At 45.3% G+C, this 25,966-nt stretch overlaps 1 protein-coding gene across 1 annotated transcript in view; it reads right to left on the reverse strand.

Annotated features, from left to right (window-relative positions):
• Nucleotides 1–3,142: 3,142 nt before the first annotated feature.
• The window catches only part of SPMIP4 (sperm microtubule inner protein 4), a 74,724-nt gene continuing 51,900 nt past the window's right edge, over nucleotides 3,143–25,966 (reverse strand). The window contains exons 6-9 of the mRNA XM_068238656.1: nucleotides 19,040–19,128; nucleotides 14,214–14,388; nucleotides 12,287–12,378; nucleotides 3,143–3,985 (exon numbers count right to left, since the gene is read on the reverse strand). Coding sequence (XP_068094757.1) covers nucleotides 3,248–3,985; nucleotides 12,287–12,378; nucleotides 14,214–14,388; nucleotides 19,040–19,128 — 1,094 coding nt within the window. The 3' untranslated portion in view covers nucleotides 3,143–3,247. The remainder of the gene's footprint in view (nucleotides 3,986–12,286; nucleotides 12,379–14,213; nucleotides 14,389–19,039; nucleotides 19,129–25,966) is intronic.

Raw genomic sequence — 25,966 nt, forward strand, 5'->3', positions numbered from 1 at the left:
GGAAAGTACAGTACACATTCATGTATACCACACACTTCTACTGATGCTAAGTGGTGACCTGTGTAACAACAGCCAGCCAAGGGGAAGATTTCATGAATTTTCTGGCCTATAACCAGTCTTCTCTTAAAGCAAGGCTGACACTGAGGTGCCTGCCCAATGCATACACATGTCCCCTTAAGGTAAGAAGTTCAAATGATGATCACAAGTCCTTGGGTGAGAAGGGGAAGGGGGGCACAAATAGATAAGTACTTTATAAGTTCAATTATCTGTATCCTGAGCACTCTGTATTACTCAGTCCAAGTCTTCATTGAAACATGTTAATCCATGCCTTGCACTGATGAGGAGCAATCACTCTGTAACAGCTGTATGCATGTTGGATTAGTATGGCTCTGTAATATTAATATGCTATAGGCACACTTTGCTCTTCTGTGGTCCTGGACAGGGCCGAGGCAGAGGCGAGAGAGGCTCCAGCCTCAGGGCGCAATGTAGGAGGGGGCGCACAACTCACTCAGCTATCATTCCCCTATTGTGTTTGAAGCAGAGAGAAATAATAAAAGGGGATACATGGCAGTGACTGCAAGCCAGATAACTAGAGATTAAGGTGTTGGGGTGGTTGGGTGCCCTGGAGCGCGTCTTAGTCTAATAGCAATCAGTGTGTGACAGCTGGGGTGGGAGGGATGGAGGGGCGCACTTTAGTATCTCAGCCTTGGGTGCTGGAGGACCTGGTCCCGGCTCTAGTCCTGGATGTCTGTCTGGGTTTTAGGAAAATGAGTTAACCCTATGTACACTCATGCAAATACTCACTGCAGTCCAGCCATCCAGGAACCACTATTATCCCACTTATAAATAAGTTAAAAGCAGAGGTCTTAGTTTGCAAAAATGCATTATTCTCTCTGTGTCCTTAATCACTGTCAGCATTTACACAGCTGTGTACACCTTGCTGTGTGTATGGTGCATATGACTATACAGTATATTGTTTGCCTTTTGAGTTTAGTTTGAAGCACTATACAGTATGTCGCAAGAGAGAATATTAGGATATGTGCTCCTAAACTTTTAATAGGTTGTGCACTGTATGCTTGCATATTGCATTATGCACGTTATAGGGCCAGAGATATGACACATAATAATTCAGGGAAGCCTCTATGTGACGTATGTGGCTACTCAAAATAGTGCATTTTTTTTTTGCAAACTTCTGCTTTTAACTTAGGTGTAGGGATAGTAGTGGTTCCTGGATGGCTGGTCTGCAGTGGATATTTGCATGAGAGTGTGCAAAGGGTTTATTGATTTTGTTGTTTTATTGGCCACACCCCCTTTAGCACCCCTATTTTTTACCTTATTCCAGAGGCTTCTCTTTATTTATTTTAGGACCCATTTGGGGCACTTTTTTTCCCTACAGGTACCCTTTAAGAAGGCAGATCAATAATTAGCATAGTTTATTTAGTTAGATGGCTTTTTGGTCTCTCTGAGCCCCTTATACTTTCCTGGGTCAACATGAGCTATCTGGGTACTCTGTCTTATCTGTATTCTATGCTAAACTTTATATTCCTGTCACTATCTTCCCTATATTCCGATGGTAATATAGAAGAAAAGAATGCTAAAAGAATGGATGGGTGTTATTTGAACAATGAAAGTACCATATATTCTGGACCATAAGATGCACCTAGGTTTAGAAGTAAAAAACCAGGGTAAAAAATAATAAATTAAACCTGGTATGTCATTGGTGCAGGGGCGTCTTATGGATCTTCTCCCCTCAATCCACCCGTTATCTCCCCCTTGTACCTCTTGTTTCCTTCTCTGTCCCTCCTATGTCCTGGTCATCAGTGTTGTAGCAGTAATACTACATTATCCTCCTCCCCGGTCTCTTATGTCCCTCTCTGTTTCTTCTGTCCCCCTGTGTCTCCTCAGTGCCCTGTGTTGTCTTCCCGTGTCTTCCTTCCCGGTTCCTCCTTTGCCCTCCACCCCCCTGTGTCCCCATGTCGCCTTGGTCCCCGTGTGACATACTTTCCAAGTGGCTGAACAATGCAGCAGGAGTCCCGCGATGAGCTGCAGGTTCATGGATTCCGTCTACGTACCAGAGCCGGGACAAGGTCCTCCAGCACCCAAGGCTGAGACACCAAAGTGCTCCCCTCCATCCCTGCCACCCCAGCTGTCACACACTGATTGCTATTAGACTAAGAGGCGCCACAGGGCCCACAACCTCCCCAACACCTTAATATCTAGTTATCTGGCTTGCAGTCACTGCTATGTATCCCCTTTTCTTATTTCTTTCTGCTTCAAACACAATTAGGAATGACAGCTGAATGAATTCTGCGCCCCTCCTACACTGCGCCCTGAGGCTGGAGCCTCTCCAGCCTATGCCTCGGCCCGGCCCTGCGTCTACCGATTCGGCTTAACAGAACTTGCTTCTGCCTCCAGCGCTGTGCGGCCAATCAGGCGCTGGAGGCTGCAACAAGTCCATCAAATCACTGCTGCCTTCTCTTCTACCTGGAGTTGACAGTGCAGAGGGAAGGAGCAGGGAAAAAAACCCTACAAGTGTGTTCCCTGTCTTACTGTTTTATAACTCATATTTCATAAACACATCCACATACTTTGCTCCTCTGCCAAAAAAGACTTACAGAGTAACTAACAAAATCCTGCAGCCTCCTAGTAAAAAAAAGTTAAAAGTTATAAGCAGCCTTGTCCTGTGAAGCTGTCCCGAAGACCCCGCATCACTCGACTTCTGGCACCTGGCCCCGCCTCCCCTCTCTCCTCGGAGTGTAGTTTACTGCATTAAACTAAACTAAACCCTGTTTTCACACTAACCCTCTCTGTACTGATGCCTCACCTTAACTGCTCCCTCACTCCCAGCAAAAATATCCACCAATATTGCCACTAAATTCACGTGCCACTGATATCTGCACTGCACCACCTAAATCCGATATTTATCGGGCGCTGCCAGCTCCCAAATTGTTTACTGGGTGCCGCTATTGCTGCATTGCGGTCTCTGTGGTGCCTATTTTACAGAACAACCCCTTTTTCCATGTCCAGCTATCGACTTGGGCAGCAGATGCCCAAGACCTGGGCCTTTGTGGCCTTCACAGAAATCCGGCCCTATCATACTTTATTGTATGTATAGGAAATGATGAAAGCCAGGGCAATGAAATCAGGCCAAAGTTGTTTATTATCAATCCACACCAATAATTACAGCTGTGTTGCATCGAATAGGCTATTTTTACTTTCCTTTATTGCATTTATTATTTTTCAAATGTTAGTTGTGGAAGTAAAAAGAATTGAAGCCGTAAAAAGCGTGCTTCCTTCCTGAAAAACAATTGTCTCTCAGATCTTTTGTCTTTTCTGGAAAGGTGTGGTGGAAAGTTTGATGAGCTTCAGACCTTGAGAAAGAGTCTTGGAGGTCGAGGAGAGTTGCGCGTGGCAAAGTCTTTCCACAATCATAAATGGTTCCTTGGGTTCTTAATGTATGCTTGTTATTATAAGATCCTACGACATTATGGTTATGTAGGGGTTTTATAGAGGTAGCTTCCTGACTGGCTAATGGATTCTTTAAAAATGGGTTAGTGTGTCCAGAAACCTTCTCTTTAAGCATAACCAGCTCTTGTCCATTTGGTTGTAAGTTTTCCTCGTGGCCTGGCATAGAATCCAATTCATAGCGTACTGGAAATGGTGTAAGCTGCCTCCTGTACAAAGCATCTGTCTTTTCGGTATCTGTAATTTTGCGGATATCAGGTTCCTTATGTTCCCAGTTAGTAGATAGGTGTTCTGAGTTAACCTTTGTTGCGTGGCAGGAATCCGCAGTGTCACCAGCAGGGTCTGATACACAGGGTGGACATACGGCCTTGTCTATCTCTTCATTTGTATTGGGGTTATATTCTGCTATATCATTTTCAGACACCTCCTCACTGACCAGAGCACGTCGACCATCTCGTAAACGTGCTATGCGTCCCTCTAGAGGCCGTGCAGAAAGGATTGTTGATACGAATGTTGGTTTCTGGAAAAGGTAATCATGATGTTACACAATTATTAAAATATTGTTATTACAGGTTTCAGAACTTGGGGCACATATCTTGGTATTCAGTATGGTTCCTGGGGTACTGGGGTAAAATGGCTTGGTAGATTTAACATTGCACACTGAAAATAAAAAATAGCAAGCTCAAGTTGAACTTTAAATTTTAATAGTGATTGTTTGTCAAGAAACCCCTATCGGTGTTGACGCAAGAAATGCACAGACATGGCACGGCAATATAACACTTACTACAGGCACTGTGTACTCAGGGCTGGATTTAGGCCAAGGCCTCCTAGGCCATGGCCTAGGGCACCACAGAAGCAAGAGCACCAAAGCAGCAGGCTGTACTGTTGCAGCATCAGGGAGATCAGGCGAGAGCCTGACTGCGGTACTCTGCTGCTAGATGCCTCTGCAGCAGTCACCTTTCTCTCTGTGCACGTTTACATTGTGGTCAGCGGCTATGGATTTGGGCAGCATTGGAGACAGAAAGGAAGAGGAAGCTTCTGCACTGGAGACGAGTGGAGAAATGAGTGACACAGATGGTTGCTGCGATGTGAAGGTGAGCTGGCTACCTATACTGAAGGGGGGGGGGGAGGAGGGATTAAGGGAGTCACCTTGCTACCTATACTGGAGGGAAAAGAGGGAGCGGTATTCTGGCTACCTATACTGGGGGGGGAGGGATATCAGACTATCTATACTAGAGGGAAGGAGGGGAGGGGTCATCTGTCTACCTGTACTGGAGGGAAGGGGGGAGGGGTCATCTGGCTACCTATACTGGGGGGATCATCAGGCTACCTATAATAGAGGGAAGGGGTCATCTAGCTACCTATAGTGAAGGCGGGCGGCTGGTGACAGTGGCCTTGAGTGGTAAAGAGTACAAATCCGGCCCTGTGTGTACTGCAAGTTACGCTAATAATACAACCCGTGGCACTTGACTAGCATGACGGTTGCTATGGTAGCGCGCACTACTGCTACTGTTAGTACCGCATGTTACCTTAGCAATGGTCACGCTAGTCCACCAACGCATTGCCCAATTCATCAACACCAATACCCTACTTGACCCCCTACAGTCTGGATTCCGACCTGCACACTCATCTGAAACAGCCCTCGCCAAGGTGGCCAACGACCTTACCCTTGCCAGGGCCAAAGGCAGTTATTCCATCCTGATCCTCCTTGACCTCTCTGCAGCATTTGACACTGTTGACCACCCCCTCCTCTTCCAATCACTACAGTCCATGGGCATCCATGGTCTTGCCTTGGCCTAGATCTCCTCCTACCTATCCAATCGCTCCTTCACAACTTCCTTCAATGGCTCCTCCTCAACCCCTGCTCCCCTCTCAGTCGGGATCCCCCAGTGCTCTTTTTTGGGCCCCATCTTTTCTCCATATCACTTCCTCAATTGGCAAGCTTATCTCCTCCCTGGGCTTCAAATACCACCTTTATGCCGATGACACTCAGATTTACCTCCATAACCCCGATCTCTCATCCACCACTTTCTTCCCTGCAGCCGTTGGCCTCCTGAACTCCCTTAACATTATTCCACCCTCTGTCAGTGCCCTACCAACTGCAAAGTAGCGGTCTGCAAAACGAACACATTTTCTTGCTCGAACAACCAGTCACCAGCCACCACATTTAAACTGATTGACTTTTCCCTGCACATTTTGGTAGACTTCATCAGGGCGCCTGGAAAGTTGCACACTGACGCTGGATGTATATTTGTGTACCTGCATATTTGAGCATTTTTGTATTACTGTCATGTTCTTATTGTATCGCCTTTTGTCTATGTACCACTCGGTAGCTATGTATGTGCTGTACCAAACCCAGTTCCGGGCATGACCCAGTTGTGCTTGGCGAAATAAACTATTCTGATTCTGATAAACAAGGTCTCCTTGTGTCTCTCAACAATTTCCTCCTGGATGTCTGCTAGGTTCCTGAAACTTAACCTAGACAAAACTTAGCTCCTGATCTTTTCCACCCCATGCTGCTGCACCCCTCCCAGATTTCCACCTCACAATCGACAATACAACCATTCGCCCTACCTCCCAGGCCCGCTGTCTGAGTGTTACCTTGGACTCTGACCTCTCCTTCATCCCACACATCCAAAACATCACCAGAGCCTGCAATTTCCACCTCCGTAATATCTCCAAGATCCGCCCCTTCTTAACCTCGGACATGACCAAACAGCTCATCCATACCCTCATCATCACCTGCCTTGATTACTGTAACTCCCTCCTTTCTGGCCTCCCCTTGAAACGTACTGCCCCCCTTCAATCAGTGATGAACGCGGCTGCAAGACTCATCCATTCTTCGCACCGCTCCGCATCCACATCTCCCCTTTGTGAATCCCTGCACTGGCTCCCTATCTGGTTCAGGATAGCTTTCAAGATTCTATGCCTTATATATAAATCTGTGCACAAAACCTGCCCTACCTACATCTCGGAGCTTGTTCACAGGTATACACCAGTTCGCCCCCTCTGATCCTCCAACAACCTTCGCCTCACCACCCCACGCATCTCCCACTCCCATGCCCATCCGCAGGATTTCTCAAGAGCTACCCCCACCTTCTGGAACGCCCTTCCACCACCCATCAGACTTGCTCCCTCTTTCAGCACATTCAAGCAAGCCCTCAAAACCCACCTCTTTATGATGGCCTACCCACCTCCTACCACACAGTAACTCTCTACTGAATATTTCACAGCCCCACCTAGTGTTTCCACCCCACCCTTTAGATTGTAAGCCTCCGGCAGGGTCCTCCATTCCCTAATGTAATCTACAGGATCATGTGCTCCTGTCCTATGACAGCCTGTACTTGTATTACTGGGCCTAACCAGCCCTTATTGCATGATCATGTATTTTGTACAATTTGCATGTATAACTTTGCTCTATGTTGTATAACCTTGTTATGTCTGTCATCCTTGTATCATTGTATATATTTATTGTCCAAAACTGTATAATATGTTGGCGCTTTATAAATACAATAAATAATAATAATAATAGTTGAGTACCACAGGCAGAGTGGGATCATCCACAAGGCAAACCTAGGCAGTTGTCTAGGGCCTGGAGAAATTCTAGGGGCCCGGTGGATGCTAGCCCCCACCAAATCTACCTAAAAAAGCCATCAGCGGTGAACAAAAAATGCTATCTTGATTAGAGCCCCATTTCATCTTAATCCTTTTCTGACCGCGGGTTGCACTAATAGCGTAACTCGCAGTACACAGTGTAAGTAAGGGTAATATTGCTGTGCGATGTCGGTGCATGGTAGTATTCCCGCGCTTTCATGCATCAGGCCCATTGTGTCAAATTTATACAGTTTCTTATATGCAATGCAGTGTGGATTATATAGCAGTTCTAGTCAGAGCTGTGAATGGAGAGAGGCAGATCATACTGGAACTACAGTATATGGCTTTTAATCCTGCAGTTATGTGTCTTGGGACTGCTTAACACCACGGTATGTTTTCACCTTTATTTACTATGCTATCACACAGGTAAGATTAAGATGGACTTTGTATGTTAAAAAGGACCGCCTTTTATGCTATAAGTGTACTGTATAACTTTTTATAGATTTGTTCACTTTATGGCTGGTATGATACTTCCTCTTTACACTTAAATGACCACAATCATGAAAAAATATACAATTTAAATTATATTTAAACACCCATACATATAAGTGGTACATTTACTGTATATTAGAGTAAAATGAGCTATAAATATTTTTCCCCTTTGTGGCTGTCACTTAAAATAGGTAATAAAAATCTGACAAATTTGACAGGTTTTGGACTAGTCTATCTCCTCATGGAGGATTGTACAGTACCTGGCTACCTATACTGGGCACCTATAGCTCGCTACCTATACTGGGGGCAGCACCTGTACCTGGCTACCTACACTGGGGAACGTATAGCTTGCTACAGATACTGGGGACAGCACCTGTACCTGACTACCTCAAATGAGCACCTATAGCTCACTACCTATACTATGGGCACCACCTGTACCTGGCTACCTATACTGGGCACTTATAGCTCGCTACCTATACTGGGGGCAGCACCTGTACCTGGCTACCTATGCTGGGCACCTATAGCTTGCTACGTATACTGGGGACAGTACCTGTACCTGGATGCCTATACTGGGCACCTATAGCTCACTACCTATACTGGGGGCACCGCCTGTACCTGGTTACCTATACTGGGGGCACCTATGCCTGGTTACCTATACTGGGGGATATTTATGCCTTGATACCTTTACTAGGGGCACCTATAACTGGCTAGGACAAGGCAGGGGGACAAAAACTGACACAGAGAGGGACAAAGGAGGCACAGGGGGAACAGAGGTAACACAGAGGGGGACAAAAGAGACACAAACTGAGGTGACACAGATGATGGGGACAAAAGAGGTACAGGGAGAATAGAGGGGGACAAAAGAGAAGGATTCAGGTTAAGAACAGGCTCATTTGTTAACCGGGGACTACCTGTATTTTGGTAGTATTTGGCTTCACCCACATCATGTCATGGCCACGCCTTAGCTGCACCCTATTTCAGACTGAGTATGAGCTGTAGTGGTACGGTGCGTAACAGGGGCTTTCGGGGATAACTGTGTTAGTCTGGCAGCCGGCCAAGCAGGAAGTGACACTCACTTCCTGTCCCTGAAGCGATCATGTGCATGAAAGCGTATTGGTAAAATACGCTTCCGCACATAGGCGACGCAAATACTTGCGGTGGACATTTAAAAATATACACACATCGCCATAGACTTTAATGATTTATGGTCTGCTGCACGTCGCTGCAGGTCTCCGGCAGATATGTGCATACACCACCAAGTCTCGCTTATCAGGCATAAACAGCATTAATAGTAGAAGTTTTTCCAGCATGTCTAATTGCTTTCATCCGTGGTTGCACTCAGACAACAATAGACAATAGTGTCTGCAGGGGCCCCACAGAAACAGGATTGTTGCCAAAATAAATGAAAGCAGTTGGATCAGGCTACTTTCATTTAGCTGGATGGTGACAATCTCATGTAAGTAGGTGCTGTGCTGACACTGCTGGTATCAAACAAGCTAGAAAGCTGGCCATACACTATTCAGTTATCACTCAATTTTTTGTTTTCAATTGACATTAACTGTGGGTCTGTCTTTCGATTAATTTTATACCTTTTTTTATTAGCCTCCTATGCAGTATGCCCAACACTATGTCGGGCAAGAAAATTTGGCTGAAAGCGGTATGCCCGACACAGAGTTGGGCATGCCATTCAGGAGGTTTTGCAAGGAGCAGGTGTCCCTCAGTATAGGTTAGGCAGGTATAGGGTCTTCAGTATAATCTAGTCAGCAATAGCAGACATAGTATAGGTGCCCACCACTTGACGCCAGCGATGTTATGACTTTCAGTCCCAATCCTCCCCATAGAGATTACCAGGGCTGTGTGGAGAGGATGCTGCGATCGCTGGAGAGAGGCACAGTAAGTAACAGCACTGGGATTGGGGGGGGGGACCTATACTATGTTTTTTATTGCTGGCTAACTTATACTACTGGCGCTGTCTAAGCTGCGGCTAGGCGCTGGCTATACCCCCGAGACCATCCTTTGTGTATAGGAAGGCTCAGAACCTAAAGAATGCCCTGGCCCCCAGCTGTGTTGCACCCCCTAGACCACCAGGTTTAACCGGGTGGCAGTCTGATGGGTTTTTTCCCTGCAGGTCCTGTAAGTGCTGTAGGGAGGCAAAGCCGGTCAAATCAAGGGAGATCGTGTCTGCAGTAAATGGTAAAACTTTTAAAATACGTAACCATATTAATTGTTCCTCCACTTATATTGTGTATGTGATCTGGTGTGAGTGCGGCTTACAATATGTGGGCCGCACCACCAGATCGCTTAAAGAGCGCATTGGAGAACATATAAATAATATTAAAAAGGGATTTATGTTACATAGTGTATCCTTGCATTTTAAGGAAAAACATGGATCTGATCCAACTAAAATGTTCTTCTGCGGAGTGGAGAAGTTGATACCATCATGGAGAGGATGCAATAAAATGAGGGAGGTATCCAAGAAGGAAACTAGATGGATTCACGATTTAGAATCCGCAGCACCCAAAGGTCTTAATATAGACCTGGATATAAACTGTTTCATTAATAATGGATAATGGTGGGTTTTAGGATATCTGATATATGTATGGGTAGATCTATTTGCTATGAGCTTGGTTTTAAGGCAGGAAGTAGAGAGGTTGTAAGCAATGGCATTGAAATGTGTATGGGGGGTGGGGATCGATGTAGAATAGGAGTTGTTGTATTTGTATTAGATTAGGTCATTATTATGTGAGGGGACGCTCAGACGTTTGAACTGAGGATCCTACGGGTTTCCGCAATGCAAAATTCCTTTTTTTACCTTTTTTAAATCTTTTTTAACAGAGCTTTGCAATACGCATAGGAGGGGAGGAGTTTAGTCAGTATAACTCAGCCAGTCACCCGTGCATCAACAGCCCCTGATGAGTCAACGTATTGACGAAATGCATAGGGCGGAGCTTTGATGCACGTGACTGGACCAGGAAGCAGTACCGGCGGGGAGACGGAGCGAGCTTGGATCTGACGCTAAAGCAGCTGAGCGGTTCCCGGGGACCCTAACTGTTTTTGATACACGCTTGTTACCCTGCGAGGCTTGTGAGTGAATCCGTTTTTAACTTTTTTAATAAATTGGCAATATTACGCTATATCCGCTGTTTTTAAGTTTTAGTTGGATGGGCAGGCTGTAACCAAGGTCTTGAGACATCTCTGAAAAAAACCCCCATATACCTTCAATCCTACCTCCGGAGATCTAGGAGGCCAGTGCGGTGAGTGCGGGCACTTGGGGGGTGTCCTGGCACTGCTACTGGTTTAGAGGTGTCTTTCTAGCATTTGGCACATTAAGGGATTCTGGTGACGGCCTTTTCCTTTTTGATAAGGAGTCTGCGTACTCGCAGGATTACGCTATATTTGTCTTTCTTCTTCTTTACATGTGGAAGTGTTGGTCCAAGGATAAAGATTATTAGGACATTGTCTGACAGGATCTCCTGGAAATTCCCCCAGTGCTTGGAATTGTGAGACTTTTCTGATCTTATCCGGTTTGAGACATTTGTGCGCGTTTCTCCTCAATATACAACTTATACTACTGGAGCCCCTACACCTGGATAACCTATACTGGGGGATACCTGCCAAGTGCCAATCTATACTGGACGACACCTGTAACTGGATGACGTATACTGGGTGACACCTGTACCTGGCTAACCTACACTGGGGAACACATATAACTGGCTAACTTGTACTAGGCGCCCCTAGACCTGGATACCTTTACTGGGGACACCTATACCTAGCTTCCTACACTGGGGGCATTGATACATTGGGGGCACCTATACCTGGCTATACTGGGAAGTTAAATACTGCATCAGAGATAACATTCTTGAGCCTATGAGGGGGGGGGGGGGGGGGGAGTTGGAGGTGTAATTTTTACATCAGCAATCTAGCCTAGAAACTGCCCTGATTGGAAGCTGAAGATTGGGAGGGGGGGTCTTCTACTCAAGTTGGCATATACTTACCATTGGCGTGCTGATCCCTCACCGTGAACTTTGATAGTTACATGTTCCCGGGCGATCGGTGTTTATGACGCATGGTCACTCAGCGTCATCAACATCTGGCTGCAAACTAATGTATTTTTTTGTATTAAATTCAATACAACAATCTGCGAGGGATGCTGATAACAGATGGGTGGCGGCAAGGGAGCGATCTGCATGGAGGAGGCTGGAGGAAGCCACAGGTATGTATAAAACTTTTTTACATTTTTGTCTCAGGTACAATTTAGGCATAAATGGGGCTGGTGTGGATGGGATGAGTGGAAGAGCAAAGCAATGGCCAGGGGCCGCATTAGCTATGCTAGACTCAAAAACGTACTGCATTGTGTTTCTAGAAAAGGGAAGAGTTATAATATTCATCTGAGTCTCGGTTTGTCCCATATTTGATGGAATTCAGCTTGGGAGCCCTTATGTATATACATTAGCTTTTTAAATGGAAGACTTTAGTCTATTTTCTTTTTGCAAATAGGTTAGCAAATGAGGGAGCAATGGGAGAATGCATGTCAAGCTCTGACTTTGGGGTACTGAGTTTTAAGGGTTCTTTTGTTTTTATTCTGTCACTCAAAGATGCAAAAAAAATACCATTACAATTATAGACTTGTCATTTCTTGGTCAGAGGACAAACAAGCAAAATCAGCAGGGGATCAAATACTTCTTTTCCAGACTATATATGCCCTATATGTAGTATTTATGTGAGTAAATCTTACCAGTTCTGTGTTTTCATCTGTTCTTCCAGTTATGTTGCCAATAACTTTCTCATAATAATCGTCAAGTTGCACTGGATTCATTTCACCACGATCTGTAGAATGAGTAATACATTTGTTTCGAAAAGTTCTTCTTAAAGGGAACCAGAACTGAGTAAAATTATTTAAAATAAACACATGGTGTAGCTGCAAATTAATATTATATACTTACCTCAACATCAGTTCCTCTCAGAAGCTCACCATTTTCTTCTTACAGTGATCCCTTCCAGTTCTGACAAGATTTTGTCAGAACTGAAATATACCAGTTGCTGTCAGTTATATATCAGCTGATGTCAGTTACAACTGAATGTGCAAGGTAATGTCCATGTTTCCCTATGGCTCAAGTGGGCGATATAACAGTTTAACAGTATGATGACCAGGAAGCTGTTATGGGGTAATGGCCATTATCAAAATGGAGGATTGATAATTCCATTGATCACAGTGGACAAACAGGACGAAATAGAGGAGAAAGAGATTGATGAGTAGACTACATGGGAGGTAAGTATGACCTGTGTACGTTTATTTTGATTTTCAGTTCAGATTCTCTTTAAGTATACTTCTACGGAAAACTCAGGTGTGCCACTTGGCTCTTTGGGGTGCCATAAATGGACGTTGTGGTTGTGGCCGTGCCTCTTTCTAACACAACTGTATGTATACGTTCTTTAGTACAGAGTTCCCCAAGCCTGTCCTCAGGGCCCACCAACAGTGAATGTTTTGCAGAAATCCACAGAGGTAGTTAACCAGCTCTGCTGAGACACTAATTACCCCACCTGTGAATGTTTGTGGTTTTCTGCAAAACATGTACTGTTGGTGGGCCTTGAGGACAGGGTTGGGAAGCTCTGCTTTAGTACTTTGAGATGTAGCAGTTGAAGACAAGGGATTCCAGCCTGCTCCACTGCTGTTTACTGGGGCTTCAGTATTCCTCAGCACATATATCAGAGCTGTAGGTGTCCATCATCACATCCACCCACTCCCCAATGTACACAGCGGCAGCCATACTCTAAGGTACGTACACACATCTGATATTTCTGAATGACTTGTCGTTCAAACCAGTTGTTTGAACGACAGTTTGGCGTGTGTACGAATGATCATTAGACTGACAGCAGCAGTTTTGATTGATCCGCTTGGTGGATCCGTGAACTAACTGTTGTTCAAACGACAGTTAGATGCGTACATGGGTACAAACGACTTGTTGTTTGAAAGTCTATTAGTCTGACACTAAAGGTGCGTACACGCACTACAGAGCAAACGACGGGTCCGTTGCACCCTTCCACTGGGCGGACTTTCAGCAGACTGTAGTGCGTGTGTATGCACTGTCTGCGGACTGATAAGGCTGTTCCTGAACGATCCGCCCAGGAACAGCCTTATCAGTCCGCCGACAGTGCGTACACACACTACAGTCTGCTGAAAACCCGCCCAGCGGGAGGTGCCGACGGACCTGCCGTTGGCTGCTGTAGTGTGTGTGTACGTACCTTAAAAGACATTCGAACAACAAGTGATCAGTCATTTAATCTAGTCCATTGTTCTATCCAGTCCATTCTACATTATCAAGCAGCTTAAACGACATGCACATTAGGTAAATTAGCATATCAAATGACTTGTTGTTCAGTGTTGTTCAAACGACAAGTCGTTCAGAAATATCAGACGTGTGTACGCACCTTTAGTCTGTAATACATGCTGTGCAAATTTAGATTGCATTGTGTAAATAAATAAATAAATCATACAATTAACATTGTATTTCTAATATATATTTGAATTTGTGACCAATTACTATCTGAGATGGGCTGTTAACCATACTTGACATCTATAGAATCTTACCTAATAAAATCACAGGTGCCTGGCAATCTTACCACTGTTTAACAAATCAGTGCCTTTATTGCATAGTACATACCTGTGAAGCTGCGGTTATATGTTGTTAGCCACTGCGACTTTATTAAATTCCGCTGCAAATTGGTTGTCCTATCTGATGGTGTTTCTTCATAGGACTTGTACAGTGGGTTGGGAGCCACAGTTTTCGGAGGACTGGGGTAGTAGATTTGGTCTTTTTCATAATGGAACTTAGGCATCTGAAAAAAAAGTATTGCTGTAGAATATTACACCAGTGTAATCAATATCCAACTATGATAATGGTCAGAAGAAATAAGGTGGAATCAAAGTTATAAGTCACAGCTTTGTACATACTGTATCGAGAAATTTAGATGATCAGTTTATTGTGCAGAAGTCAGATACTCACCTAAGGAGAGGGAAGGCTCCGAGTCCTAATGAGCCTACCCTCTCCTCTCCCAGTGCCCGGTGGATCCTCCGTACAAATCGCCGCCGCGGGGACTTCGGAAGTCTTCGGGAGCACTCGGGCTCCTGAAGGCCGGCGGCTCCATACTGCGCATGCGCGAGTGCGTCATAGACACGCGCAAGCGCGTCATAGAGGGCACTCACGCATGCAAAATTGTCTCCATCCGTCAGGAAATATCCAATCTCCAATCTTCACCTCCCATCCCCTCCCAACCAGCTCCTCCTCCACCCTATCCTCCCCTCACATCCTTCACTCCTACTACCACCGAGGAAGTCAACCACCTACTGCAGACTTCCCATACCATTACTTCCCCCCTTGACCCCATTCCTTCTGATTTACTCCAGCCTCACTTCACGGATTTGGCCCCAGTCCTCACTACCCTGTTCAACCTCTCCCTATCCACAAGCACCTTCCCCTCAGACTTCAAGCAGGCCACTGTACTACCCCTGCTCAAGAAACCCTCCCTCAACCCCTCGCTATCCTCCAACAACCGCCCTATCTCCCTCCTCCCCTTTGCCTCAAAACTCCTTGAGCGTCTGGTTTACAAACGCCTGACCCAGTACCTCAATGCCAACTCACTGCTAGACCCACTGTAATCTGGATTTCGGCCTGCCCACTCAACCGAAACTGCTCTCACCAAAGTGGTCAATGACCTTGCCTTAGCTAAAGCTGAAGGTAAATACTCCATTCTCCTCCTCCTTGACCTTTCAGCAGCTTTTGACACAGTAGATCATCCCCTACTCCTCCAGTCCCTCCAGTCCATGGGCATTCACGATCTCGCCCCGACCTGGCTTTCATCCTACCTCTCCAACCGCTCCTTCATGACCGCATTCAATGAGTCCTCATCTACCCCCAACCACCTTTCCGTGGGAGTCCCCCAAGGCTCGGTCCTTGGCCCCCTACTGTTCACCCTATACACATCCTCCATTGGCAAGGTTATCTCCTCCATGGGTTTTAACTATCATCTGTATGCAGATGACACCCAGATCTACCTCCACACGCCTGACATATCCACCACTACCATGGACAAGGTCTCCTCCTGCCTATCAGCCATCTCCTCCTGGATGTCCGTTAGGTACCTGAAACTAAATCTAGACAAAACGGAATTTATGATCTTCCCACCCCGGCCATCCATGAACCTTCCAGATGTGCATGTCACTGTTAACCACAGTACCATTCACCCTACCTCTCAAGCCCGCTGTCTGGGTGTCACCCTGGACTCCGCACTCTCCTTCACTCCCCACATCCAAAACCTCACAAAGTCCTGCAACTTCCACCTTCGTAACATCTGTAAGATTCGCCCTTTCCTGACCTCTGCCACCATCAAACTCTTCATCCATGTCCTCATAATTTCCCGCCTTGACTACTGCAATGCCCTGCTGTCTGGTCTCCCTATGACCCGAACAGCCCCACTGCAGTCCATCATGAATGGGGCAGATAGAATTATCCACTGCTCCCATCGCTCCACCATGGCGGATCCCCTCCTTGAATCCCTCCACTGGCTTCCTATCAACAAACAAACAAACAAACACAGAGCATTTATATCGCGCTTTTCTCCCAGCGGACTCAAAGCACCAGAGCTGCAGCCACTAGGACGCGCTCTATAGGCAGTAGCAGTGTTAGGGAGACTCGCCAAAGGTCTCCTACTGAATGGGTGCTGGCTTACTGAACAGGCAGAGCCGAGGTTCGAACCCAAGTCTCCTGTGACAGAGGCTGAGCCCTTAACCATTACACTATCCAGCCAACCTATCCAGTCCAGAATCAGATTCAAGATACTGTGTCTGACCTACAAATCTGTCCACAAAACCTGTCCAACCTACATTTCCGATCTTACTCAGAGACGCTCACTCCGCTCTTCCAATGAACTTCGCCTAACCGCCCCCCGCATCACCCAGTCCCATGCACACCTCCAGGACTTCTCAAGAGCTGCTCCAACACTATGGAACTCCCTACCTCCACCCATTAGGGCAGCCCCCTCCTTCAACATCTTCAAGAAGGCCCTCAAAACTCATCTTTTCACTCTGGCCTACTACCCCTCACAACTGCTCTAAACCCACAGCTGAACTCTGGTCCCCTACCTTTTTTGCCCTTACCTCTCCCTCTAGATTGTAAGCCTTTGGGCAGGGTCCTCCTCCTTTTGTGTCCTACCTGATCATGCACCTCCATTACTGTGAACCCATGCTATGCATCTGAGTGAACCTAACTTGCCTAATCTCCATGCTCCCCTCCAGTGACTAAGCATTACTTTGTACTCATACTGTGCTGCGTGATCTGGTCTTTCTTGTATTCCTGTATTGTCTTATTGCTTTATGTCACCCCTAAATATTGTCTGTAACCTAAACTAATGTCCAGCGCTGCGTAATATGTTGGCGCTTTATAAGTACAATAAATAAATAATAAATAAATATAGATTGCTGCTAGTTTCATTTGCTGTGTAAGTGGCTTATTTTGTAACTACGGTGTTCCATTCCATTACATTTCTTACGCTACAGTATCTTAATTTGAAGTACTTGTGTGAACATGTCCTCACTGTCAGCAGGAGTAGGTAATTTCAGAAAGGGATAAACGAATGTAGCGTAGACAAGGATCTGTCTTTCCATGCTGATTCGTCGTTATACAACAGAGGAGACAGAAGGAATGTTACTGTTCTCCTTACAAGTCTGGTTTACATGTGAAGAAATACCATACTAGACCATACAGTCTAATGGCAAACATGTGGTCTCCATAGCAACTACAATAAAAGCAGCCATAAAACGTATGGGACATAATTTAGTGAATTTTACTACCTTATTTGCTGCAACTAGAGAATGTTATAGAAAAGTGTTCCTTTCATTCTTCCAATCAGTGGCGTAACTAATGGTGCCCTTACACGGTACAATTAAAACATTCGATTTTCCCATTTATTCAACCAAAATGATCAATGAGTGAAAAACAAACAAAAAATGTTTAGATCGAGTAAAAACGAAAGATTATTCAGTTTTTCCAATAAAAATCTGATCGGACATGTTGGGAAAAAATCTGGGTGATTGTTTGTGAAATTGTATCGTGTATGGTAGGTTGAATAAGAAAATACTAGTAGATAAACCAACTTTTTCTTCATATTTGATTGTTTTTCTCAGAATTTCGGAAAGATTTAACATTCGTGTATGGTACCTCGAAGATAATTTTAAAAACTATAAGACCAAATGGAATAATCAATCAAATTTCTCAGAAAAAAATATGACAAAATTGTATCATGTATGGGCACCATAAGGCGCTTGGGACACCAGTGCGGGTTTTACATGGGGCCCCAAGCACTCTATTGATATGGAGCCCAAAACCCCTACCAAGGACAGCTGCAGTGTCAGAGAGGTGTATTTAGAGCAGCCTTTCTCAACCTTTTTACCCTGGAGGAACCCTGCAAATAGCTTTTGGATCTCAAGGAACCCCTGCATTTATTTTGCAGGAGGCATGGTCTTTGAAAGTATGTGTGGCTATTTATTTTACTACCCCCTATTACACTGCCACTCATTATACTGCCTCCTAAGCCCCTAATTTAGTGCTTCTTGTTACAGTACCACCTATTATAGTGAGCTCCATTATACATCCCCACGATGTGGGAAAATGCCAAGGAACCCCTGTAGAGTCCTCAAGGAACCCTGGGGTTCCAGGGAACCCTGGTTGAGAAAGCCTGATTTAGAGTAAGGAAACAGTTTAAGGATAACCTCTATTCAATGCATATACAGATGAACCTCTGGTCCAACCTCTGCATCCCCTATTGCTACACCACTGCTTTCTACAAAGCAGAAGAAAGGAAGGCTGGGAACGTGTGGGACTTTGTAATATTCTCTTCCTATTTTGCATCAGTTAATGGGTGTGACTTTTGTATGTACAATAACCAGAAGAGATTATAAATAACTCCCTACAGATGGAAAGATACTGTTTGTACATATATGGCCTTTGCTTATTCTGTAGGCTCAAACAGGTCATAGAATTAACACATTATTTCTGGGGATGGAACTCTCTGCGGCATAGGTTCACAAGCGGTGAATTTGCATCCCACAATGCCCAGCATGACTTCTGACCTGATGTTAGCTGACCAGCTGTCTTTGCGAATCGATGTGACCTGACGGGAAGGTGGGTTCGTGAATATGGTCTCCTCTGAGAACTCCATCCCTACTGGCCAACTGACTTCAGGTCAAAGGTCATACTAGGCAATATAAGATTATTATCATTATTATGGGATGGACGTTTGCCAGTGGCAAACTGATGCCATGGTGGATTCCATCCCCAATTATCTCAAGACTGGGACCAGCTTATTAGAGACTGCAATTATAATCACATGGTCAAATGAAACATGCTTCCATAATTTATTCTGCAAGAGAAGTTACCATTTGTACGAGAAACTGATCATCTCAGATGCAAACTTCGACTTATGAATTACTTACATGATAGTATCCTTGCTGACCTGGCCATGTTAGAGCTTCCTTTTGTGAACCAGAAGGAACAGAAATTACCTCATGTCTGTATGGATTGCCTGAGACAAAACAAACGGAATCATTATACACTGTACATTCTGCAACATTTTCAATCCGTATAATGGCTGCTGAATTAAAAGGAACCTGAGATTAGAGACATATGGAGGATTTACGCTGCCTGCTTGTAGCGCTCCCGACGCGATCGTGCGCACCCGAGAGGGGAGATTAAACTGTCATATGACAGCCGACCTCTCCCCTCACTGATCCGGAGCCATGGTGATTGGCTCTTGATCACGTAATCACAAAGCTCGCCGGCCGAATGTAGTGATCACCGTAAGCAGCGGTGGTAGGAGAGGAAGAAGAGGACCGGGACTCACCTTCCTGACATTCCCCCTGTGATCGTCACTCCAATCTGCTCTCCCCGGCATCCCTGCTCGCTTTGGCTTTGTTGGGTCCCGGCTTGATGAAATCATCAAGCCAGGACCCAGAACTCAGTGCGAGCAGGGATGCTGGGCAGAGCGGAGAGGGGTAGAGGCGCTGCTCATCGCAGGACCCTGGGAGGTGAGTTAAGGCTGCTGGCTATACTGGGTGTGACGGACATTATGGAAAGTCGTGCGCAATCGCCAACGATTTTCGTATGGTCCAGCCATTCCTGTCAGTCCTGGGTAAATGTACATAGATGTCTTTTTCCCTCTCTCTTACTGAGAGCAGCAGCCCCTCACCCACATCCTGTGTCAGGTCAGCAAGGAGTTTCATGCCTGGCTGACCCCTGCCGAGGGCCATTTCCTGCTTCAACCTTCCCCCACATTCTGTTCAGGTCAGGAAATAATTCATAAGTGGCCAAACCCCCTGGGCAGAAGCCATTTGGTCACCCAGCTCATGTTCCCCAAGCCAGCTCAAACTGGTTGAGTTTAAAAATTCCCTCCAAACTCATAAGCTTCAGACAAAGAGAACTTTATGTATTAATAATTCAAAATGGGGTTGGCACAGCAAGACAAACATTACATTTCCTGATATCTAGAAATCATTTCTATCAGTCACCTAAAGTGCACTTTTCTAGCTATCAGGAATCGGTAGAGAAACCACTTTATCCAACCTGCGTAGAGCGAATGCGACAGACTAGGCATGTATAGCCTCGTTTAATACAGGGTCGCATGCCGCTTATGAATATCGTCTCGGATTTGCGATGCGCCAATCTAGGGCGGAGTCACACAGATTATTAATAAATTGGTACATTTCTTGCTCTGAGTCTGAGGGTGGCAACCTGACTTCCAGGAGATAACCCTGCCTTAAACACACCTACTTTCCAGGTAGTGACAGCCCAGAACTCAGGTCCTATAAAAAGTGAGGCGGGACCAAACCTGCCCAGTTCTTCAAATTCCATCGACCAGGAACGTTCATGCAGGCGCTTAAGGAGAGCCAGCGCCTGCAGTGCTCAAGGACTTTTAACCTGAATGCCTACTTTTAAACTGGACTATTTTTCTTCATTCTTCAAATGGACTGCTCAGCTAACTAAGTAAGAACTTTCTGATTTTATTCCTGTTTATTTTTAAGCTCTGTGTTTGTATGTTAATGGGTGCTGAACATACACAATCGTACCTATTCTCCTGAAATCGCTACCCTGTGTTTAATAGAAGTATACACTTATAACCCGTATGCGAGAACCTGGCCCAGATATAACGATCTGACCCAGATTCTGGCATACTGCTAAGGGTTAATAGAGCGTTCTCGAAGTCCTAGTAAAACTACAGTAGCGGGCTGTGTAACTCGCTTGGTGGCAGATCTTTGAATTGTATGTGTGTGGTGAATCCGTTAGTGGCAGAACGCTCCCTTCGTGAGTCAGTTCATCAAATTGCGAACGCGGGTTACCCTTCGTTATGAACAAATGACCGTGTGAGAGGATTTCTGACGCTGATCGATTTACCCCATCCGCAGACCGGCATTGTGGTCTGTGACACTGGGGACATTAATCTATACTGGAGACACCCATGCCTAGTTAACTATACTGGGGATACCGCTGCCTGGCTATCTAAACGTGCCCCCCCTCCATGTAAAAATGTTCTGGTCCGGGGGTAAGGCTGCTGGTGCCCAGGAGGTTAAACAAGCATGCAGCTAATCTTGTCAGATTTTTGTCAGAAACATCTGATCTGAATGCTTGTTCAGGGTCTACGGCTAAAAGTATAAGGGTGTGTACGCACCAAACTACTGATGTCGCCTGTCGGGGATCAGAACCCGTTCCCCTTGGGCAACATCGCTGGGCTCAGCTGCACACAAGCATGTTAGCTGTGTAGCTGACAACGCGCTGTATTGCTATCTGGGGAGGAGCAGAGGGATGACAGAGCAGTGCGTGCGTGACGTCACGTGGTGGGCGAGGGAGCAACGCAATCAATTAAGTTGGCCATCACTGAGGTTGAGTCGATCCACTGGGCAAAACTCTTGTGCGTCATGCGTTGAGGATCAGGCAGCTCCATACACATGCCTGATTATCAACTGAGGCAGTCAGGTGTGTTTACGGGCCTTAATGCTAGGTACACACCATACAATTTTCTGTTATGCCTAGTAGACACCATACAATTTTAGATTTCACCATACAATTTTCTGTTAGATTTTTCTGTTAGATTTTCTGTTAGATTATTTTCTGTAGAGACTGGTCATTATCTCTGGTGCACTGTCTTCTGGTTATCTGCTGCTGAGTAGAACAATGCCTAATTGCTAGGCAGATAGATGGTAAGATAGATAATTTCCAACATGTTGGAAATTATCTATTTGGCAGGTAAATCTAACAGAAAATCTGTATGGTGTGTACCTAGCACAATTTTGTCTGTTTACCTGCCAGATAGATAATTTCCAACTTGTTGGAAATTATCTATCCAACCATGTATCTGCCTAGCAATTAGGCATTGTTCTACTCAGCAGGAGATAAACCAGAAGACAATGCACCAAAGATAATGACCATTCTCTACAGAAAATAATCTAACAGAAAATGTTCCAGAAAAATCTAACAGAAAATTGTATGGTGAAATCTAACAGAAAATTGTATGGTGTGTACTAGGCATAATGCTGGGCATACGCGGCCCAGATTCCTCTTATCAATCGAACCGCTGATGGCTCGATTGATAATATCCAACAGGTCTGATGACCTGCCGGATAGATTCCCCGCTCGAGCAGGGACGCGGTGGGAGTCGATCCGGCGGCTAATCGGCCGCCAGATCGACCCGTGTATGCCCAGCATAAGAGACAGAAGATCAGCAGGACAGCCAGGCAACTGACAAATCCGTTTTTCAGATTTGATCACTGTTAATTTTATCAACCAGCGATCTAATGAATCTTGACAGTTTATCCATTAAAAGCCTGATTAGAAGTAGTAATACATTTCCACTAATAGACAGAAGGTTGATAGCTGCATGTCCTGAGCTGCATGAAGCAGCATGCAGTGATTTGTTCTATATTTTAAGCAACATTTCTGCTGGAATCTGATCAAGATTGAGAGCCTCAATGCTCTCAATGGAATGGAATCTGATGATCAACTGGGGATTAGGCTCTCCAATCTTGATCATAGTTTTGGTCAAGGAGTAATTAATTGTTTGCTTTATTGGCCTGTGTATGGCTAGTAGAAAGGTCTATGAGATGCTAACAATTCTACGTATGTTAGAATGCTTCTTACAGAGTAAAATAAGCCATAAATTACTTTTCTGCTATGTTGCTATCACTTACTGTAGGAAGTAGAAATCTGACAGAACTAATAGGTTTTAGACTAGTCCATCTCCTCATGGGGGAATTCCTAGGGTTTCCTTTATTTCAAAAGCACTTAGTGAATGGCAGTTGCTCTAAAGCCGCGTAGAAATGCCATACCGCTGCAAACAACGGGTCCGTCAGATGTGCAGCCGACAATAGCACGTGTGTACGCACTGTCGGCAGACTGATAAAGCTGTTTCTAAATGATCCACTGAGCAGCCAGAATAGTGTGCAAACAGCTGGGGAGAAAGGGGAGGGTGCTTTAATTCATTACAGTAATTGCTTGTAAAAAATAAATAAAAATCCCCCATAGGAGATGGACTAGTTCAAACCCTGACAGTTGCATCAGATTTCTACTACCTACTGTAAGTGGCAGAAACATAGGGCAAGAGTAATTAATGGCTTATTTTTCTCTGGAAGAAACAGACTTCTTATTTGCATGTCTTTACATGTATTGTAAGTTTTCCATTTTTTGCAGTAGTGGTCCTTTAAGCCATTCCATTCCGACTCATTAGTCCTCAGTGTTGGGTAATGGTATCTCACAATGCAGCAGTAACTGACATTAAACCAATAAACAAGATCATTTGGCTGGGCAAATTGGCAGATATTGGCCTTCTGCTGCAAGAAACATCATTCGTTCAATGAGTGAAAGGTCTTTCTCAGCTGACAGCCTGACCTGCTGGGGCATTGCTGAGTTACTGAGCACTGGGTTTATGTTGGGTATAACTATGACAGTATTGCCTGGTGGTGAAAACATTTACTGCTGCATTAGCACAACTTTGGCTGAAGTCATGACACCCAACCTTTGTACTGCAAAAACTGACATTCGCTAAAAAATGGAGCCCGTACTGAGGGCTGCAGGACCTGGGGAGGGTGGACATGATGGGGCTAACTTTGCCCCAGCGGAGAGAGGGTTAACAGCTGAGCTGTTGATCCCGGAAGAAAAGGGCTGGCCTAAGGGGAACTGAGGAGGAAGGAGGCGGGATCGGCGGGAAAAAGGAGTTTAAGTAGGGTGGGCGGGGCAAGGCCCACAAGGCTTACCCCTGTGAAGCTCCCTCCCGTTATGCTTTGATAGGTTGTTGTCCTGTTTTTCTGTTGTTCGTGTGTTTTTTGTCATTGCAGCTAGAGGGGGTATGGTATCCAGAGATGGTCAAGAGCTGGGAGGTGAGGTGTTCGCCTTGGTGCGCACACCTCCGATGAAGTGCAACGCTTTAAGAGACTGCTATGTTGGGCGGAATGCAGCTGTCCCCGAGTCGGAGTTCGCGGCTGGAGGCCGGTGTTAGGAGCTGCTTTCCTTCGGGTCATTTATGTTCATTTGTTTGGTCCTCCGGATCCCTTCCCCATTTAATTGATATTTGCACTATTGTTAATTTGTTCAATAAAGACTAAGGACTGCTCTGGCCTTTATTTCCCACGTTATATTGGAGTCGTGTATTTTGTTATGAAAGATGGTGTGGGGGAATAATGTTTTGGGTAAAGGTACAAGTTAAAAGGTGGAGGCTAATAGTTTATGCCCTCATCATGAATTAGCTGCAGATCAGTCTAAATCATGATACTGTATTCTGTATATGTTTATTTTATTTCATTTGAAATAAATTCACATTTCTTTGCCAAGTATTTTTCTTGGATAAATTATTTTGTTATGAAATCAGACACTGCAGAGCTCAGAACAGTAACACGTCAAAATGGAGTAAACATGGAACAGTTACCCATAGAAACCAGTCAGAATTCTGGGAAACCACTCCATTTTTTGTTTTGCTCCACTTTCCCTTTCGCCTGCCTTGTGTAGTATCACAGGGGGGTACTTACCTCAGGAGGGGAAGCCTCTGGATCCTAATGAGGCTCCCTCCATACTCCTGTGTAACTACAATCCAGGCTCCCCCTGAAAATCCGCCAACAAGATGCGTGCAGGCGCAGTAGTGTCTGCAGCACATGGCGATATTTACCTTAGGGATCCAGTGCAGGCACAGTACCATCTCCCCCCTCGGGCTCTGGCAAAAATAGCCAAGCCCTTTCAGGTTCACTCTAATGTGCAGGCGTGAGCCGCCTGCTAAGTAGAGTGGGCCCGATTGGGCTCGGCTAATTCCCCCAGAGCCTGAGAGGGAAGGTGGTACTGCGCATGCGCCGAATCCCTAAGGTAAATATTGCCATCTACTACCGCCCAGAGGTTCCAGTGCTGGATTTGTGCTACTCAGGAGGAAGGGGCAAATCTCAGATGGATCCAGAGGCTTCTCCTCTCCTGAGGTAAGTACCCTCAGGGGCACTTTTTTTTTTTTAATTCTTTATTGTAGTTGACAAATATATGTAGACATGAACAATGTATCATAAGAAGATCCTTACAGCTAACAGTATAAAAAGTCATAATAAAACAAGTTCTTGTCTCAAGTGTTATAGCAAGATGAAGGGGAGTCCTTCAAGTATTCAAAGGTCTCGTATAGAGGTAGTCCATAGACTTATTTAAAGCGTTCTTGTAACTCAAGATATGTCCACAGATTATTTCCATCTATTAATTGTAAAAAAAAAAAAAAAGAATATAAGAGTACCGGTCATTTGCCATAGTGGACCTTATATAGATGCTAAGATATCCCTTCCCGATTTTAAAATAGTCAACACTTTTTAAACATACAAAGAAATAACACTGAATTCAAAACTGTGGGTCTCAGAGTTTGCATGAAATTGTAGTACTACTATTAGGCTTCTTGCACACAGGGACGTTACAGGCGCACGTTAGTGCAGCCTGTAACGCTCCCTCAACGCACAGCAATGTGGGCTGTTCACACTGCCCACGTTGCGTTACATTGTAACGCAGCAAAGTGCTGCATGCTGTGCGTTCTATGCGGCTAAGCCGCGTTAGACTGTTTGCACATGCTCAGTCATGTTGGGGAGGAGGGGAGAGCGGCCAGGCACATGGCTAATTAATATTCACTGCACTCAGTGACGTGCAGTGTTTACTTCCTGGAGCGGCCGCTCTGTGCGGCAATTGGCCGGGCGGGACCACGTGATGCCGCATGCGTCCAAGAGTACGCATCACGGCATCATGGACGCCAGAGTGAGCTGCATAACGCGGCTCACTCCGACGTCCACACCAGAGAGCACCAGGCGTTGTGTTAGGGGCACGTTATGTGCTCTATAACGTGGTAACAGTAAAAAAGGGCGCAGGAG

Source organism: Hyperolius riggenbachi, chromosome 5 (genome assembly GCF_040937935.1).
Source record: "Hyperolius riggenbachi isolate aHypRig1 chromosome 5, aHypRig1.pri, whole genome shotgun sequence".
In the NCBI taxonomy this organism is placed as follows: Eukaryota; Metazoa; Chordata; class Amphibia; order Anura; family Hyperoliidae; genus Hyperolius; species Hyperolius riggenbachi.